Source organism: Pongo abelii, chromosome 20 (assembly GCF_028885655.2).
Source record: "Pongo abelii isolate AG06213 chromosome 20, NHGRI_mPonAbe1-v2.0_pri, whole genome shotgun sequence".
In the NCBI taxonomy this organism is placed as follows: domain Eukaryota; kingdom Metazoa; phylum Chordata; class Mammalia; order Primates; family Hominidae; genus Pongo; species Pongo abelii.
In genome coordinates, this window is record NC_072005.2 from 63,871,510 (window position 1) to 63,890,934 (window position 19,425).

The following is a 19,425-nucleotide window of genomic DNA, read 5'->3' on the forward strand; positions in this document are numbered from 1 at the left end:
GAATGTTTCAGGCTCTGGTTTGGATTCAAGCCTTCTGAGAAAAGCCTGCAGCTTGGCTGGTCAGAGTGGTCAAAGCACTCCATGATTTTCAGTCACGACACAGAAAGAAAGCAGGGGGTGAGTACTTTTCCTTTGTAAACTTTTTAAAATAATAACCCAACCCATACATATACCATTGGCTAGCTTCCACATGTGTTTATGACTGGTTACTAATAAAATTTGCTATGCAGCAATCAACTGTTATTTACCATTTTCCAAGAATTTCAGGGCATAACATCAGGGTTATATGCAAAATGCAGTATATTAAATATCCGTGTGATTTTGTGAATTCAAAAGCACTGTAAGATGTTGCTCATGTTATTAATATGAATAAGATGATAAACCCATCCTCATAAATGTACAACATTTCCTGGCGGCCAAGCCTTAAACAGCTTATAATGTACCCAGTATCAGTGGGCGATGTGTTAGACTGTGAATTCAGCAAGGAGTAAAGAACAATTTTTTTAAATGGCCATGTGAGTAGACAAATGGAAGTTGAGAGGATTTTTTGGGTAAAAAGAGATAAGAAGAGCCTGGTATTATACAAGCAATGGGGCAAAATTAGGCAGAGTAGGTGTGGGAAAGAAGAGAAGAGCAACCAGAAACATACATACGAGGTTTTTAAAAATACATTATTTTTAGCATTTAAGAGGAAAAGAAGGAAAGTACTATGAAAAAAATGTAGGCCAGGCACGGTGGCTCACGCCTATAATCCCAGCACTTTAGGAGGCCAAGGCGGGCGGATCACAACGTCAGGAAATCGAGAACATCTTGGCCAACATGGTGAAACCCCGTCTCTACTAAAAATACAAAAATGAGCCAGGCGTGGTGGCGCATGCCTGTCGTCCTAGCTACTACTTTGGAGGCTGAGGCAGGAGAATCACTTGAACCAGGGAGGCGGAGATTGCAGTGAGCTGAGATCACACCACCATATTCCAGCCTGGGTGATAAGAGTAAAACCCTGTCTCAAAAAAAAAAAAAAAAGAAAAGAAAAGAAAAAGAAAAAAGAAATGTAAGCTGCGGCTGAGTGCCATGGCTCATGCCTGTAATCAAAGCACTTTGGGAGCCTGAGGTGGAAGGATTGCCTGAGCCCAAGAGTTTGAGGCTGCAGTGAGCTATGACTACACCACTGCCCTCCAGCCTGGGCAACAGAGTGACACCCTATCTCAAAAGAAAAATAAAAAAGCCAAATGGCAATTGCAGTGAAGAAATGCCAAGATACCTTCATGCTCAGGAGAGAAAGCTGTACTTTCTGGACGTGGTTTCCATTCCCCTACACCTCTAGAGAAACCTCTCCACTCATGAATTATAGAAATCATCCCTAAATGTATAAAGTACTGTCTTTATTTGTTTATTTTATTTTATCTTATTTTTGAGATGAAGTTTTGCTCTTGTTGCCCAGGCAGGAGTGCAATGGTGCAATCTTGGCTCACTGCAACCTCCACCTCCCAGGTTCAAGCAGTTCTCCTGCCTCAGCCTCCCGAGTAGCTGGGATTATAGGTGCCCACAACTATGCCTGGCTAATTTTTGTATTTTTAGTAGAGACAGGGTTTCACCGTGTTGGTCATGCTGGTCTCAAACTCCTGACCTCAGGTGATGCACCCACCTCAGCCTCCCAAAGTACTGGGATTACAGGCGTTTGAGCCACCGCGCCTGGCCAAAAGTATAGTCTTTTAAATGTTTTTAAAGATATGGATACCACTGGTCATTATTCACTGGAATAAAACTCCATATGGGTTTTTAGCACATTTGGTTTATTGCTACATCTTCAGTGTTTAAGAGTTCCTGGTACACAAAAGGCATCTAATAAATATTTATACTTAATACACATTTGCTGAGTGAGTTTGCCAAGTCGGTTTTCAAAGGATACTGTGCATAATAAGTCCTTGCTACCTTCAAAAATAGCCTGCAAATTAGAGGCCATTTCAACATGAATTCTGGGGTGACAATTCCAGGCAACCATATTTCCCATGTTTTTTTTAAGTGCATGGGGCTCCTATCTGGAGTGAATTCTTTTCTGGTGCCTAACAAGGTATGACTTGTCAGCGAAGGCTTTACCACATTTAGAACATTCATAAGGTTTTTGTCCAGTATGGGTTTTTTTATGCAAACTAAGGTTTAATTTCCGGATGAAGGTTTTTCCACATTCACTACACCTGTAGGTCCTCTCTCCGCTATGAGTTTTCTGATGGCTATGAAGGTTTGACTTCTGAAAGAAGGCTTTTCCACATCTATTACATTCATAGGGCTTTTCCCCAGTATGGATTTTTTTATGTTGAATGAGGTTTTTCTTCTGGATAAAGGTATTTCCACATAGATCACACTCGTAAGCTCTCTTCCCAGTGTGAATTTTCTCATGATCGATGACATTGGATTTCTGGGAAAAGGCCTTCTCACATATGCTACATTTATAGGGTTTCTCTCCCGTGTGTATTCTCTGGTGTTTCACAAGATCTGACTTGTAAATGAAAGCCTTTCCACAGTCCGTACATTGAAAGGGTTTTTGTCCAGTGTGAACTTTTTTATGTTGAATGAGGGTTGAGTTCTGCCTGAAGGATTTCTCACATTCATTGCACTGATAGGATTTCTTGGCATTATGAATTTTCTCATGATTAATGCAGGATGATTTCCAGGAAAAGGCTTTTCCACATGTCTTACATTGATAGGGTTTCTCTTTAGTATGCATTTTCTGATGTTGAAAGAGATTTGACTTCTGCTTGTAGGCGTTTCCACATTTCTCACATTTATAGGGCCTTTCCTCTGCATGAGTTTTCTGATGTTTATCAAGCTTCCACTTCTCCCCGAATGCTCTTCCACAGCTACAACATTCAAAGGATTTCTGACAGGCATGCCTCCTCAGGTGACTCTGAAGGCGTGACTCTGAACTGAATAACTTTCTACAGGCATTACATTTCAGTTGTTTTCCTACAAATTTGGATGGATTATCGCCAACTAATTTTCTGTATCCATTATCGTCGTGAGAATTATTTTGTACACAGTGTTTCAAGGAAGATACATCATCTATGCCCAGTGGAAGTATTTTCTTAGATCCGTCACGTTCTACACCTTTCTGCGTAGTCAGCGTTTCCTTATTGATTGATGGGACTTGTCTTGCGAGACTCTCTTTCACATCCTTTGGCTTCCAAATCTGCCCTCCAATGTCCCCGTTTTTTTCTAAAATGGAATACAAAAAAATGTCCTGTGTAAAACGTTCCACTCACATGCTTGAAATAAAATGCCATAAACAATCTATTGTGGTGATCATTTCTGGCTTCAAACCTAATGTCTATGAGAAGCCAAAGTTAATATAAGCTCTGTTAGAGTTCTAGGTGAACTAATGTTACATGAAGCTATCACATATCTATCTGTAAAGGACTGAGCAACGTAGACCTAGTGCACGGGGAGCAGGTGAGAGCCCAGGGATACCAGGGAGAGGGAGATTAAGAAAGAGTGTTTGCCAGGCCGGGCGTGGTGGCTCACACCTGTAATCCTAGCACTTTGGGAGGCTGAGGCGGGTGGATTGCCTGAGGTCGGGGGTTCGAGACCAGCCTGACCAACATGGCGAAACCCTGTCTCTACTAAAAATACAAAAAATTAGCCGGGCGTGGTGGCACGTGCCTGTAATCCCAGCTACTCAGGAGGCTGAGGCTGGAGAATCGTTCGAACCCGGGAGGCGGAGGTTGCAGTGAGCCCAGATCGCGCCACTGCATGCCAGCCTGGGCGACAGAGACTCCATTTCAAGAAAAAAAAAAAAAAAAGAGTTTGCCTGCAAAGGAAAACCCAGAGAAGAATATAAAGAAATTTCTGAGTGGAGAAAAATACCTGGAGATTTCTTCCGGCACTCCCAGGAAGTCACAGCTGGCTCTACTTTCTGCCAAACGACTTCCTCATTTAGAAAAGCTGAATTGGCTTCCACGCAACATTGACCCACAGTGCTCTCCTGGTCACCTACCTGGACGGCCACTTCTCAGCACTTCTTCTTCCACTGACCATGGCTCCTTTCCTTGTTCCAACCTCAAGATCACATCGGGTTTGGTGGTTTCCTCTTGTCCTGTGATGGAAGATACCACAGGGCTTGGTGTTTGTGGATGTGTGAGTTGTTTGTGCAAGTGTGTGAGTGTATATAAGTGCTTGTGTATGCTTGCGTGAATATTTGTGTGTGTGAGTGTTTGTATGTCAGTGTGTGGGTATGTGCCATTGGTTGGGGGGAGTTGTGTGGATGGACAGTTTGAAGGAATGCATATGAGCAGTCGAACTAAACAAAGAATGCTTTTTCTGGGTTGGGTGTGGTGACTCATGCCTGTAATCCCAGCACTTTGGGAGGCCGAGACAGGAGAATTGCTTGAGCACAGGAATTTGAGACCAACATGTTACACGTAACATGAAGATAGCAAGGCCCAGTCTCTACAAAACCAAAGCCACGTGTGGTGGTGCACGTCTGTGCTCGCAGCTATTCAGGAGGCTGAGGTGGGAGGATGGCTTGAGCCCAGGTCAATGTTGCAGTGACGCCAGGTGTGGTGGCTCATGCCTGTAATACCAGAACTTTGGGAAGCTGAGGCGGGCAGGTCATCTGAGGTCAGGAGTTCGAGACTAGCCTCACCAACATGGAGAAACCCCATCTGTGCAAAAAATACAAAAATTAGCCAGGTATGGTGGTGCACACCTGTAATCCCAGCTATTCGGGAGGCTAAGGCAGGAAAATCACTTGAACCTGGGAGGTGGAGGTTGCAGTGAGCCGAGATCACACCACTGCATTCCAGCCTGGGCAAGAGCGAGACTCTGTATCCAAAAAAAAAAAAAAAAAAAAAATACTACCATGAGCTATGATTGCACCACTGCACTCCAGCCTCGGTGACACAGCCAGACCCTGTTAGGAGAAAGGAGAGAAAGAAAGAGAGAGGAATGGAGAGAGGGAGGGAGGGAGAAAGGAAGGAAGGAAAGAAGGAAGGTAGGAAGGGAGGAAGGGAAGGAGGCAGGGAGGGAGGGAGGGAAGGAAGGAAGGGAAGGAAGGAAATGCTTTTTCTTCTTGGAGGATAAAGCTTTTCCAAATATCAAGACCAGGAGTAGGGTGAAGGGCAGGGCACCCAGCCCACAAAACTTACAGAGGCCCTCACTCATTCTCCAGGCGCTTGCACAACCCTGAGGATGGGGGCTCCTTAAATGAAGCACTCAGTACACTTCACTTGCCTCACCCTAGTCCCAGCTCTACAAAAACATATGCAAAGTGAGGAGCACCTCTGTGCCAACCCTATTCGGCCAGCCATGGGGTGTCTGTGTGTTTCACGCCTTAGGTTTTGAGTCCTCCTGCTGGGGAAGCCATCCTTACCCACGGAGATAAGGTTGCTGTAATTCTCCAGCATCACATCCCTGTACAAGTTTCTCTGTTCGGGATTCAGCCGCTGCCACTCCCCCTGGGTGAAGTTCACAGTCACATCCTCGAAGGTCACTCTTCCCTGTAACAACAGATTCCCGATCAGTATAAAAATGCCATTGAATCCTGCGGCTGGGGATAGAGAAACTTGTTTCTGCTGAACCAAGCTTTAATCATGTCCATAATTCACTCTACTCTGGATGAAAATCAATTGTGCCCAGAGGATCTTGCCATTGAGCCATAAACCTTAGACCTACTCATGACACTGCCATCTTTCTCCACCCTCTAGTCCCACCAATTTTACTTCCTGAATCTCAAACCTGGCCATTAGTTTCCATCTTCTCCACCATTCATTAATCCACCTTGTCATCTTTTACTTAGAGTAAGGCAGAGGCCGAGTATGGTGGCTCACACCTACCATCCCAACATTTTGGGAGGCTGAGGCAGGAGGATTTCTTGAGGCCAGGAGTTTGAGACTAGCTGGGGAACATAGCAAAACCCCTATCTCAAAGAAAATTTTATTATTTTGGCCGGGCACGGTGGCTCACACCTGTAATCCCTGCACTTTGGAAGGCCGAGGCGGGTGGATCACCTGAGGTCAGGAGTTCGAGAGCAGTCTGGCCAACATGAAGAAACCCCATCTCTACTAAAAATACAAAAAATTAGCCAGGCATGGTGGTGGGCGCCTGTAATCCCAGCTACTCAGGAGGCTGAGGCAGGAGAATCGCTTGAACCCAGGAGGTGGAGGCTGCAGTGAGCCGAGATCGCGCCACTACACTCCAGCCAGGGCAAAAAGAGCAAAACTCTGTCTCAAGAAAAAAAAAAAGAAAAGAAAAGAAAAGAAAAGAAAATGTTTTTTTTTTTTCTATTTTCTATTTTTCTTTAACACATCCTGCCTCTATTAGAAATTCTTTTTTAAATAGAGGCTGGGCACGGTGGCTCACACCTATAATCCCAGCACTTCGGGAGGCTGAGGCAGGTGGATCACCTGAGGTCAGGAGATCGAGACCAGCCTTGTCAACATGGTGAAACCCCATCTCTACTAAAAATACAAAAACTAGCCCGACATGGTGGTGCATGCCTGTAATCCCAGCTACTCGGGAGGCTGAGGCAGGAGAATTGCTTGAACCCTGGGAAGTGGAGGTTGCAGTGAGCTGAGATCACACCACTGCACTCCAGCCTGGGTGACAGTGAGACTCTATCTCAAATAAATAAATACATAAATAAGTAGAATAAGCCAATAGCCCCAATTCTTCCAGCTACATCTAAACTGACTGTAATCTATTTTCCACAGTCGACATTCAGACTGGATGGTGCGCTCCCCTAATTTATCAGCTTTCCTTGCATTTGGGAGAAATAGGTGACACCTGCTACAGGGCCCAGCGTCTAGCATGTCTACCACACTCCCACTCACACAGGGTCACCACACTCCCCTGGGTCTCTCCTGCAGCCATACTGGACTTACGGCAGCATTTTGTTCCTGCCACTTAACACTCACAGTGTTGGAAATCACACGTGTAAAGCGACTTCCTTTGTCAGAAACTGAAAATCTCACCTCTAAGAGCCAGCACCTAGTGTCCTCTTGGACAGATAAATTTTTTAGTTGTGTTTGTGTTCTAGCTTGCTTTTTTTTTTATTTTGTTTTTTAATTTTTTTGGGGGGGAAGCGGACAAAGTCTCACTCTTGTAGCCCAGGCTGGAGTGCAGTGGCACAATCTCGGCTCACTGCAACCTCCACCTCCTGGGTTCAAGTGATTCTCCTGCCTCAGCCTCCTGAGTAGCTGGGATTACAGGCGCGCACCACCAGACCTGGCTAATGTTTGTACTTTTAGTAGAGATGGGGTTTCGCCATGTTGGCCAGACTGGTCTCAAACTCCTGACCTCAAGTGATCTGCCCGCCTCGGCCTCCCAAAGTGCTGGGATTAAAGGGATAAGCCACCACACCCGGCCTTTTTTAAAATTTATGACACAGGTTCTTGCTCTGTCACCCAGGCTGGAGTACAGTGGCGTGATCATGGCTCACTGCAGCCTCAACCTCCCAGGATCAAGCAATCCTCCTACCTCAGCCTCCAGAATAGCTGGGACTACAGGCATGCACCACCATGCTAAGTTCATTTTTTATTATTTGTAGAGACAGGGTCTCACTATATTGTCCAGACTGGTCTTGAACTCCTGGCCTCAAGTGGTCTTCCTGCCTTGGCCTCCCAAAGTGCTGGGATTACAGGTGTGAGCCACCACACCTAACTTTAGTATGCCTTTCTTGTCAACAGGAAATTGGTCAACAGGCTTAATTTTAACAATTGCAAGGAAACTACTATCTGCCTAACTGCATACAACTTATCCGTGGTCTTTCAGCTATCCATAATTTACTTTGATTCCGACTGGTACTAGTTTATGATTTTTCACTTTATTGTGTGGATTTATAGAATTTGTTTCAAATACACACAGAACAAAGTTGGGAGAGGACACACATTCAAGACACCAATCATTTAAAAAATAGGTTGGGGTGAAACACACATGACACTGTTACATCTCAGGGCTTAGCAGTGGACCAGGTTTGTAAGAGCAGTTGTCAAAAGATGCCTGAGGCTGGGCGTGGTGGCTCACCCTTGTAATCCCAGAACTTTGGGAGGCTGAGGCGGGTGGATCACCTGAGGTCAGGATTTCGAGACCAGCCCCACCAATATGGTAAAATCCCATCTCTACTAAAAATATAAAAATTAGCCGGGCGTGGGCATGGTAGCGTGCGCCTGTAATCCCAGCTACTCAGGAGGTTGAGGCAGGAGAATCGCTTGAACCTGGGAGGCAGAGGTTGCAGTGAGCCAAGATCAAGCCATTGCACTCCAGCCTGGGTGACAGATGGAGACTGTGTCAAAAAAAAAAAACAAAGATGCTTGAGCTGAAACCAGCCCAGTAATCCCATAGACAGTTGTGGTTTTTTTGTTTGTTTTTTGTTTTTGTTTTTGTTTTTTGGATAAACATAGAAATTGACCCTTCTGCTGTTAAAGCTTGAAACCTGTATTTGTTTTGTCTGAGTTCCTTCCTTAGGAAAAGACCTTCAGATCTCTCAAAGGCAGGCAGATCACCTGAGGTCAGGATTTCGAGACCAGCCTGGCCAACATGGTGAAGCCCCGTCTCTACTAAAAATACAAAAATTAGCCAGGAGTGGTGGTGCGCACACCTGTAATCCCAGCGACTCAGGAGGCTGAGGCAGGAGAATCCTTGAACCTGGGAGGCAGAGGTTGCAGTGAGCTGAGATTGCTTGCACCACTACACTCCAGCCTGGGTGACACAGCCAGACTCCCTCAAAAAAAAAAAAAAATCAACTAAAACTCACCACAACAGATGTCTCCTTGCCCCTCCCTAGTTCTTGCTTTCTTACACATTGTTACATTTCTTCCGTGCTGTATAAACCCCTAGTTTTAGTGAGTTAGGGAGATGGATATGAGGCTGAGCTCCCATTTCTTCAGCTATGGCAGCTGATTAAAGCTTCTTCCTTCGCAATACCCACTGTCTCAGTCATTGGCTTTCTGTGCAGCCAGTAGCAGGACCTAGACCAAACCCCTGGTGTTTCTGTAACCAAGCTTTTCTTTTTTTTTTTTTTCCTTTTTTTTTTTTTGAGACTGGGTCACGCTCTGTCTCCCAGGCTGGAGTGCAGTGGCACGATCATGGCTCACTGCAGCCTCAACCTCCTAGGTTCAAGTGATTCTCCCACTTCCGCCTCCAGAGTAGCTGAGACTACAGGTGTACGCCACCACCACCATACCCAGCGAATTTTTTGTAGAGATGGGATCTCGCCATGTTGCCCAGGCTGGTTTCAAACTCCTGAACTCAAGCGATCCACCTGCCTTGGCCTCCTAGATTGCTGAATTACAGGTGTGAGCCACCATGCCCAGCGTTGAGCAGAAAGTAGAGTGCGTGTTACCTTTTAATAAAAGTATGGAAGGAAGGAGGAAAACACGCCAAAAGGTTAGTGGAGTTAATTCTGAGCAACGTGGGTCATGTTTATTCATCATGAGATTTAGATTTTTTTGAAAAGCTCACCTGGGAATTGTTCATTTCCCGTTCTTTACCAGTCAATAAAGTCTTGGGAAGGCAGATCTGAGGGAAAATGGAAAAGAACCATGAAATAGCAGAATTCGCTTTGGAACTTGGGGATTATCCAGCATAGAATGCTCCACACCCTGGATAAAAGCTCTCCTTAGACCACTCCGAAAAGCCCTGACTTGTACCTCAGTGATCCCCCTCCGAAGGTCTTTTTTTTGTGTTTTGGTTTTTTGGTGTTTGTTTGTTTATTAAGACTGGGTCTCAAAGAAGAAAGTGCAGGCCAGGCGCGGTGGCTCACACCTGTAATCCCAGCACTTTGGGAGGCTGAGGCGGGCAGATCACCAGAGGTCAGGAGTTCGAGATCAGCCTGGCCAACATAATAAAACCCCGTCTCTACTAAAAATACAAAATTGGCTGGGCGCGGTGGCTCACGCCTGTAATCCCAGCACTTTGGGAGGCCGAGGCAGGCGGATCACGAGGTCAGGAGATCAAGACCATCCTGGCTAACACGGTGAAACCCCGTCTCTACTAAAAATACAAAAACAAAATTATCCGGGCGTGGTGGCGGGCGCCTGTAGTCCCAGCTACTCGGGAGGCTGAGGCAGGAGAATGGCGGGAACCCGGGAGGCGGAGCTTGCAGTGAGCCGAGATCGCGCCACCGCACTCCAGCCTGGGCGACAGAGCGAGACTCCGTCTCAAAAAAAAAAAAAAAAGAGAGAGAGAGAGAGAAAGCTAAACAGCAGTTCAACAGCACCTTTAAAACAAGCCTGTGCAAAGACAATGAGGCAAGCATCAGATCAGCTAGAGCACAGTGAGGAAGGCCGAGAGCCGAAACCATGAATCCTGAAGCAGCTGTGGTCGTGTTGAATAACGCCGCAGTGAACACGGGATGCAGACAGCCCTTCAGCTTTGCCATAAGTGGGACAGCTGGATCATTGGTAATTCTTTGCCAAAAGCGTAGATTTTGGCCACGCGTGGCAGCTCACACCTATAATCCCAGCACTTTGGAAAGCCAAGGTGGGAGGATCACTTGAGCACAGGAGTTACTTTTTTTTTTTTTTTAAGACCAAGTCTTGCTCTGTCACCCAGGCTGGAGGGCAGTGGCACAGTCTCGGCTCACTGCAACCTCCGCCTCCCGGGTTCGAGGGATTCCCCTGCCTCAGCCTCCCGTGTAGCTGGGATTATAGGCACGCACCACCATGCCCAACTAATTTTTGCATTTTTAGTAGAGACAGGGTTTCACCATGTTGTTCAGGCTGGTCTCGAGCTCCTGATCTCAAGTGATCTGCCCGCCTCTGCCTCCCAAAGTGCTGGGATTATAGGTGTGAACCACCACACCCAGCCAAGCCCAGGAGTTTGAGACCAGCCTGTGCAACATAGTGAAACCCCGGTCTCTGTTAAAGGTAATAAAGTTTTTATTTTTTATTTTATTTTATTGAGGCAGGGTCTCATTCTGTCACCCAAGCTGGAGTGCAGTGGTGTGATCCGGCTCACAGCAGTTTAAAAATCCCTGGCTCTAGCAATCCTCCTACCTCGGCCTCCTGAATAGCTAAGACTATGGGTGCATGCTACCACATCAGCTAACTTTTTATTTTTTGTAAAGAAGGGATCTTGCTATGTCGTCCAAGCTGGTCTCAAATCCTGGGCTCAAGCAATCCTCCTCCCTCAGCCTCCCCAAATCCTGGGATTACATGCATGAGCCACCACACCCAGCCAGGAATAAAGTTTTAAATAAGTAAATATGTTTTTTAAGAGTAAACTTGCCGGGCACAACTTTAATGTTTATTAAAGTTTGAGGAGTCCAATTCTACAACAAAAAATATATATAATTTTTAAAAAGAGTAAATTGTAAATGCTTTCACCACAAAAATAGATTAATTAGCTTGATTTAATCATCCCCAATGTAAACATGTATCAAAACATCACATTGTACCCCATAAATAAACACAATTATTATTTGTCAATAAAAAAGTTTTTAGAAGTAGCTGTGGGCCAGCAGTAATGCTAAGGACTGGAGGGCCACGAAAATAATTTTGAGTATCCTGGGAGCATCACTTTTCAATATGACAACCAAAAAGAAAATCTAAACTACCAATGTAAAACATTTAGCTTATTCCAGCAAATAGGAGAGGTAGAAAAATGAAACTAACTAAAAATGAAAAAAAAAAAAAAAAAAAAAAGAAACAAAACCCAGACATTTGGCTTTCAGGGAGAAAAAAAAATCAGCTTACCTCCAGTGGAATCTGGCATAAACTAGCAAGTTGATTGATTTCTGATGCCTGTGGTCTTTTCTTCTGAAAGGGACTGAAAATGAAAAGGCACGTATACTGAAAAGCTAAACTAATGACTAAAACTTAATCGGCCCTCTACCCGCTGTATTCCGCATCATAATCCAGTCAAGAAACAACCCAAAACACTCACTTCCTACAAAAGCCCCATCTGATCCTATCAGGCCACGTCAAAATTTCAATTCCCAATTCTTTCCTCGACTTCTCCAAAACTGAATGAGCTCTCATAAAAATTGTGATTGTGAAAGCTTAATTTTCAAATCTGCCCAATCGGTTTCCAATGGAAAATTTTTTTAAGTTCATGCAAGTAAAAAGTTTTTATCTTAACTTTGAAATAGAAAGCATGGAAAACATTATCCAAATGTCAGAGGATGAAAATAAATTAAAAGGACAAAAAATTGGCTGGGCACGGTGGCTCATGCCTGTAATCCCAGCACTTTGGGAGGACAGGAGTTCAAGACCAGCCTGGCCAACATGGGGAAACCCTGTCTCTACTAAAAATACAAAAATTATCTGGCCATGGTGGCACGTGCCTGTAATCCCAGCTACTTGGGAGGCTGAGGCAGGAGAATCTCTTGAACCCGGGAGACGGAGGCTGCAGTGAGCCAAGATCGTGCCACTGCACTCCAGCCCAGGCAATGAGCGAGACTCTGTCTCACGTCTCAAAAAAAAAAAAAAAAAAGAAAGGAAAAGAAAAAAGAAATAGGGCCAGCAGAGGTGCAGAGGTGGAACAATGCGTTAAAGTGCTCTCCGCCTGACAGAAAGTATTCAGGCTCCAACCTCCAACCGGCAAAATCTCTTCAGTGGTACTAATACTCTCAAAATGAGATCAACATGCCAATCCAGCCCCACCCTAGTCTGGGTGTTGAATTTAAACACAGGCTACATGCCCTTGCCTGCAGACATGGAGACGTTCCAAAATTGACCTTCCAACTGAATTCCGAGAGATTAAACCAGACTTCATGGGACAGGATGCACCAGACTAGACCTCCTCCCAGGAGAAGAGGTATCCAAAAATCATATTAGCAAATGACCCTTGGCAGTGTGCGGTGGCTCAAGCCTGTAATCCCATCACTTTGGGAGGCTGAGGCAGACAGATCACCTGAGGTCAGGAGTTCGAGACCAGCCTGGCCAACATGGTGAAATCCTGTCTCTACTAAAAATACAAAAATTAGCCGGGCTTGGTGGTGCACACCTGTAGTCCCAGCTACTCAAGAGGCTGAGGCAGAATTGCTTGAACCCAAAAGGTGGAGGTTGCAGTGGGCCAAGATCATGCCCGTGCACTCCAGCCTGGGCAAGAGGGAGACTCTGTCTCAAAACAAAACAAAACAAAACAAAAACAAAAAAAGCAAATGACCCAGCCAGCCTGGTGGTTCACACCTGAATCCCAGCCGCCGTGGCAGACTACTGTAGTCCCAGATACATGGGAAGCTGAGGTGGGAGGATCAATTGAGCCCAAGAGGTCAAGGCTGCAGTGAGCAAGGATCTTGACCACTGCATTCCAGCCTGAGGGACAGAGCAAGCCTGAGGGTGAACTGAAAGGGGTGGAGTGATTTATGTCTTTTTTTTTTTTTTTTTTTCCTGAGCTGCTGCACCTGGCCTTTTTTATTTTTATTTTTTAGAGACAGGGTCTCACTATGTTGCCCAGGCTGGTCTCAAACTCCTGGCCCCAAGTGATCCTCCCATCCCAGCCTCCCAAAGTGCTGGTATTACAGGTGTGAGCCACTGCAGTTGGCTCAACAGCAGATTTTCAATGTAAATGAAAAAGCCATCTATTGGAAGGAGATTCCATCTAGGATTTTTATAGCTAGAGAGAAGTCAATGCCTGGCCTCAAAGCTTCCAAGGACAGGATGATTCTCTTACATGAAATTAATGCAGCTGGTGACTGAGTTTAATCTAATGCTCACTTAGCATTTTAAAAATTTTAAAGCCTCTAAGAATTATGCTGGCCAAATGCAGTGGCTCATGCATCTAATCCCAGCAATTTGGGAAGCCAAGGCGGGCAGATCACTTGAGGTCAGGAGTTCCAGGCCAGCCTGGCCAACATGGTGAAACCCCACCTCTACTAAAAATACAAAAAAATTAGCCAAGCATGGTGGCCCATGCTTGTAGTCCCAGATACTCAGGAGGCTGAGGCAAGAGAATCACTTGAACCTGGGAGGTGGAGGCTACAGTAAGCCAAGAGCACACCACTACACTCCAGCCTGGGTGACAGAGTGAGACTTTGTCTCAAAAAACAAAGAAAAGAATTACGTTAAATCTACTCTATCTGTGCTCTATAAATGAAACAACAAAGCCTGCGTGATAGCACATTTATCTACAGTATGGTTTTGATTATTTTAAGTCCACTGTTGAGAACTATTTCTCAGACCAAAAAAAAAAAAAGTTTCCCTTCAAAGCATTACTGCTCTTCAGATCCCAGGTGTTCAGCCAGCAAACACAATAAATAAATAAATAAATAAATAAATAACTGCTCATCAAACCTAAACACAAAAATAGAAAAATAATAAAAAAGCAAAAGACCACACAAAAACAAAATATCACTGCTCATTGAAAATGTATCGGGTCATTCAAGAGCTGATGGATGAATCTTAATTTCAGTTGAAGAAAAAAACTCTGATGGAGACATACAAGGAGATGAATGTTGTTTGCATGCCTGCTAACACAACATCCATTCTGCAAACCATGGGTCAAGAAGTAATTTTGACTTTCAAGTCTTGTTATCTAAGAAACACATTTCATAAAGCCATTTCTCCCATAGACAGTGAATCCTCTGATGGATCTGGGCAAAGTCCATTGAAAACCTCCATGAAACAGTTCATCATTCTAAATGCCACTAAGAACATTTGTGATTCATGGCAAGAGGTCAAAATATCAGCATGAACAGGATTTGGAAGAAGTGGATTCCAACCTTCATGGATGACTTTGAGGGGTTCAAAAATTCAGTGGAGACCAGGCACAGTGACTTATGCCTGTAATCACAGCATTTTAGGACCTAAAATGGGAGGATCGCTTGAGGCCAGGAGTTTGAGACCAGCCTGGGCAACATAGCAAGACTCCCATCTTTATTTTTAAAACATATATTAATAATTCAATGGAAGTAGTGACCGCAGATGTGGCAGAAATAGCAAGATAACTAGAATTGGAAGTGGAGCCTGAAGATGTGACTCAATTTTTGCAACCTGCTGATAAAACTTGAACAGATGAAATATTTTTTTTAATTAAAAAAATGTTTTAAATGAAAGACCTCATGAGGCGGGCAGATCACAAGGTCAGGAGATCAAGACCATCCTGGCTAACACGATGAAACCCCATCTCTACTAAAAATATAAAAAATTAGCCGGGCGTGGTGGCATGCGCCTGTAGTCCCAGCTACTAGGGAGGCTGAGGCAGGGGAATGGCGTGAACCTGGGAGGCGGAGCTTGCGGTGAGCTGAGATTGTGCCACTGCACTCCAGCCTGGGCGACAGTGCTAGACTCCGTCTCAAAAAAAAAAAAAAAAAAAAAAAAAACTTGACCTGATGAGGAATTACTTCTTATGGATAAGCAAATAAATTGTTTTTTGGTTTGTTTGTTTTTTGAGACTGAGTTTCGCTCTTGTTGCCCAGGCTGGAGTGCAGTGGCACAATCTCGGCTCACCGTAACCTCTGCCTCCCAGGTTCAAGCAATTCTCCTGCCTCAGCCTCCCAAGTAGCTGGGATTACAAGCATGCACCACCACGCCCGGCTAATTTTTTTTTTTTTTTGTATTTTTAGTAGAGACGGGGTTTCTCCATGTTGAGGCTGGTCTCGAACTCCTGACCTCAGGTGATCCGCCCACCTCAGCCTCCCAAAGTGCTGGGATTACAGGCGTGAGCCACCACGACCAGCCTTAAAGTGTTTTTTTGAAGGTACTCAAATATGTCAATTTTATTGTTTCTGTATGTGCACATTTATTTGCTACTGAAAATTGCAAAAGCAGTACATCACAGCTTCTTATTGCTATTCAAACTTTTGAAAACCAGAAAGTCTATTATGCTCTAGCCCAACTATCTGATGTTTTATTCCTTTTTTTTTTTGACAGAATCTCACTCTGTCACCCTGGCTGGAGTGCAATGGCACGATCTTGGCTCACTGCAATCTCCATCTCCCAGGTTCAAGTGATTCTCCTGCCTCAGCCTCCCGAGTAGATAGGATTAACAACATGCGCCAACACGCCCAGCTAATCTTTTGTATTTTTAGTAGAGACAGAGTTTCACCATGTTGGCCAGGCTGGTCTCAAACTTCTGACCTCAGATGATCCATGCACCTCAGCCTCCCGAAGTGCTGGGATTACAGGTATGAGCCACAGCACTGGCCTCCAATGTTTTCTTTACATTCTTTCCCCATAAGTCACTTTCCTTCAATTTTTTTTTTTTTTTTTTTTTTTTGAGACAAGGTCTCTCTTTGTCACCCAGGCTGGAGTGCAGTGGTGCAATCACAGCTCACTGCAGCCTTGATCTCCTGGATTCAAGCCATCCTCCCACCTCAGCTTCCCAAGTAGCTAGGACCACAGGCATGTGCCACTTCACCTGGCAAATTTTTTTGAAAAATTTTTTTGTAGAGATGGAGTCTCGCCATGTTGCCCAGGCTGGTCTTGAACTCTTAGCCTCAAGAAATACTCCTGCCACAGCCTCCCAAAACACTGGGATTACATGCAATAGCCACCATGCCTGGCCTACTTCAAATTCAAAAATTTAAACCAACCTTCATCCCAGTGTCTTCACAAATGCTCAGCAAAGAAAATTCCTAAGACAATTCAGGGACCTCTCATAACCTTACTGAGAGACATTAATAAAGAACCTTAGTAACTTGACTCTCAACTCCACTACCAACCCTTCCCCTCTAGCAGAAGGTTCACCCCAACAACAGGAAAGAAGAGAAACAATCTTCCAGGACATCAGAGGTGGCTTGCCTTACAGGAGGAAATTAATAAGAACATTGCTCTCTGTGGGGAAAGAAAGGACGGTAAAAATCGAGATACCTGTTAATAGATTTTCTCAGCTTGAAAGAGAACTGACACGGGGCTTAAGGGAGTTCAGAATGAATCAAGAAATGAACCATTCAAATGTGGCTGCAGTTTCTGTGTGTATCACAGATGGGATCCTTTTGAGAATGCTAGAAAAGGGAATTATGACACAGAGCCAATTCAGCCATAAACATTATTTTTGTACTTTTTCTTTCTTGCTGGTAATTTTTTTTTATTCTTTTGAGATGGAGTCTCACTCTGTTGCCCAGGCTGGAGTGCGGTGGCATGATCTTGGCTCACTGTAGCTTCCGGCTCCTGGGTTCAGGCAATTCTTCTGCCTCAGCCTCCCAAGTACCTGGGATTAGAGGCACCAACCACTACACCCGGCTAATTTTTGTATTTTGAGTAGAGATGCGGTTTCACCATATTGGCCAGGCTGGTCTTGAACTCCTGACTTCCAGTGATCCGCCCGCCTCGGCCTCCCAAAGTGCTGGGATTACAGGTGTGAGCCACCACGCCCGGCCTTCTTGCTGGTAATTTTTTATATAGTGGGTTGAGAAAGCTACTCTATGCTAGGATAGACTATCACAATATTTTTGATATCTTTTTCTGTGATATCTTTTTTTCATACGTTTTCCTTCCTACAATGATACCAGTAACTTATGAGGAATCTGTATAGTTTGAATGTATTTGAATAATTTCAATATACCTTAGTGCTACTCTTTGATTTAATCCCCAAAGCACCAATAGGTCCTAAATATTCTCATGTGTTTTAGAAGCCTGAAGTCAGTGAGAAAAACCCACAGACAGCAATGTTCTTACTAATTCCCTCCTGTAAGGTGAGCCACCTCTGATGTCCTGGAAGATTGTTTCTCTTCTATCCTGTTGTTGGGGTGAACCTTCTGCTAGAGGGGAAGGGTTGGTAGTGGAGTTGAGAATCAAGTTACTAAGGTTCTTTACTAACATCTCACGGTAGAGGGTATGAGAGGCCCCTGAATTGTCTTAGGAATTTTCTTCAGTGAGCGTTTGTGAAGACTCGGATGAAGGTTGGGTTAAACTTTTGTCATGGGTCCATTGGCAGTTTAGTCACAAGCGCCTCCTGGATCTTTGGGTCCTGGCGGAAAACGATGCCAGACTCTCAAATTGCCACAAGGTAGCGTGGAAAGAACTCCACAGTCCAGAAGGAGCCTCCAAAGAGGTTTCGTGAGGTGGAATTTACTCCTGGTGAAGATGCTGTGAATGCTGTTTAAACTACAACAAAGGATTTACAATATTGACGCAGGTAGTTAAGAAAGCAGTGGCAGGGTTTGAGAGGATTGGCTCCAATTTTGAAAGAAGTTCTACTATGGGTAAAATGCTATCAAACAACATCGCATGCTACAGAGAAATCTTTCGCGGAAGGAAGGGTCAGTTAATGTGGTAAATTTCATTGTTGGTTTAAGAAATGGTTACAACCACTTCAATATTTAGCAACCACCACCCTTATCAGCCAGCAGCCAACAACATCGAGGCAAGACTCCTCACCAGCAAAAAAGATTATGACTCCCTGAAGGCTAAGATCATTATTAGTATTTTTAGCAATAAAGTATTTTTATATAATTTCTTTTTAAAAAATAATGGAGCTTCAAATAAGGGCATCAAGTATTTTTTCTTTTAATAGATGGGGTTTTGCCATGTTGTCCAGGCTGAGCTCAAGCAATCCACCTGCCTCAGCCTCCCAAAGTGCTGGGATTACAAGCATGAGTCACCGCAGCCAGCTGGCATCAAGTGTTTTAAAATTAAAGTATGTGCCTTGTTTCCTAGACATAACACCATTTTACACTTTATAGACTACAGTGTAGTGTAGTGTAAACGTAACTTTTTTTTTTTTTTTTTTTGAGAGGGAGTCTCGCTCGGCCACCCAGGCTGGAGTGCAGTGGCGCGATCTTGGCTCACTGCAAGCTCCACCTCCCAGGTTCACGCCATTCTCCTGCCTCAGCCTCCCGAGTAGCTGGGACTACAGGCACCCGCCACCACGCCCAGCTAATTTTTTGTATTTTTTTTTTAAGTAGAGACGGGGTTTCACCATGTTAGCCAGGATGGTCTCAATCTCCTGACCTCGCGATCTGCCCACCTCAGCCTCCCAAAGTGCTGGGATTACAGGCATGAGCCACCGCGCCCGGCCATAACTTCTTTTTTTAAATAGAGACAGGATCTCCCTATATTGCCCAGGTTGACCTCACAACTCCTGGTCTCAAGTGATCCTCCCCCTTCCATGTCCTAAAGTACTGGGATTATAGGCATGAGCCACCACACCCAGCCAATGTAACTTTATATTCACAAGGAAACAAAACCATTTTTGTGACTTGCTTTATAGCAATATTTGCTTTATTGTGGTGGTCTGCAACCCAATCCACAATATCTTTGAGGTATGGGTATACTTTCTAAGTGTTTCCTGAGTCAGCCTACTTTTTCTCCATTTTTTGGTCATTATTCTATTCATTTTTTTTGTTTGTTTTGCTGTTGTTTGGAAACAAGAACTTGCTGTGTCGCCCAGGCTGGAGTGCAGTAGCACGATCATAGCTCACTGCAGCCTCACCATCCCTGTGTTCAAACCATTCTCCTGTCTCAGGCTCCTGAGTTGCTGAGACTACAGATGCACAGTACCACACCTGGATCATTTTTTAAAAATTGTTTGTAGAGATGGGGTCTCATC

At 44.6% G+C, this 19,425-nt stretch overlaps 1 protein-coding gene and 1 non-coding gene across 2 annotated transcripts; both read right to left on the reverse strand.

Annotated features, from left to right (window-relative positions):
* Positions 1 to 1,164: 1,164 nt before the first annotated feature.
* Positions 1,165 to 1,376, reverse strand: LOC112130257 (small nucleolar RNA U3). The gene has a single exon (XR_002912529.1). It is a non-coding gene; the product is annotated as a small nucleolar RNA U3 (small nucleolar RNA).
* On the reverse strand, positions 1,212 to 12,030 carry ZIM3 (zinc finger imprinted 3). Its single transcript, XM_002829852.3, has 5 exons — positions 11,688 to 12,030; positions 9,454 to 9,510; positions 5,366 to 5,492; positions 3,992 to 4,090; positions 1,212 to 3,213 (listed from the first exon to the last, which is right to left on the reverse strand). Exons 2-5 carry the CDS (start codon positions 9,466 to 9,468, stop codon positions 2,036 to 2,038), a joined length of 1,419 nt encoding a protein of 472 aa, XP_002829898.3. The 5' UTR covers positions 9,469 to 9,510; positions 11,688 to 12,030; the 3' UTR covers positions 1,212 to 2,035.
* Positions 12,031 to 19,425: the final 7,395 nt, after the last annotated feature.

Excerpts from the sequence above, each read along its gene's own strand:
- ZIM3 (XM_002829852.3), bottom strand. Across the intron at positions 4,091-5,365 it reads CAGCAACCTTATCTCCGTGG|GACAAGAGGAAACCACCAAA; the intron begins GTAAGGATGGCT and ends CTTCCATCACAG. Across the intron at positions 3,214-3,991 it reads GCTGAGAAGTGGCCGTCCAG|AAAAAAACGGGGACATTGGA; the intron begins GTAGGTGACCAG and ends ATTCCATTTTAG.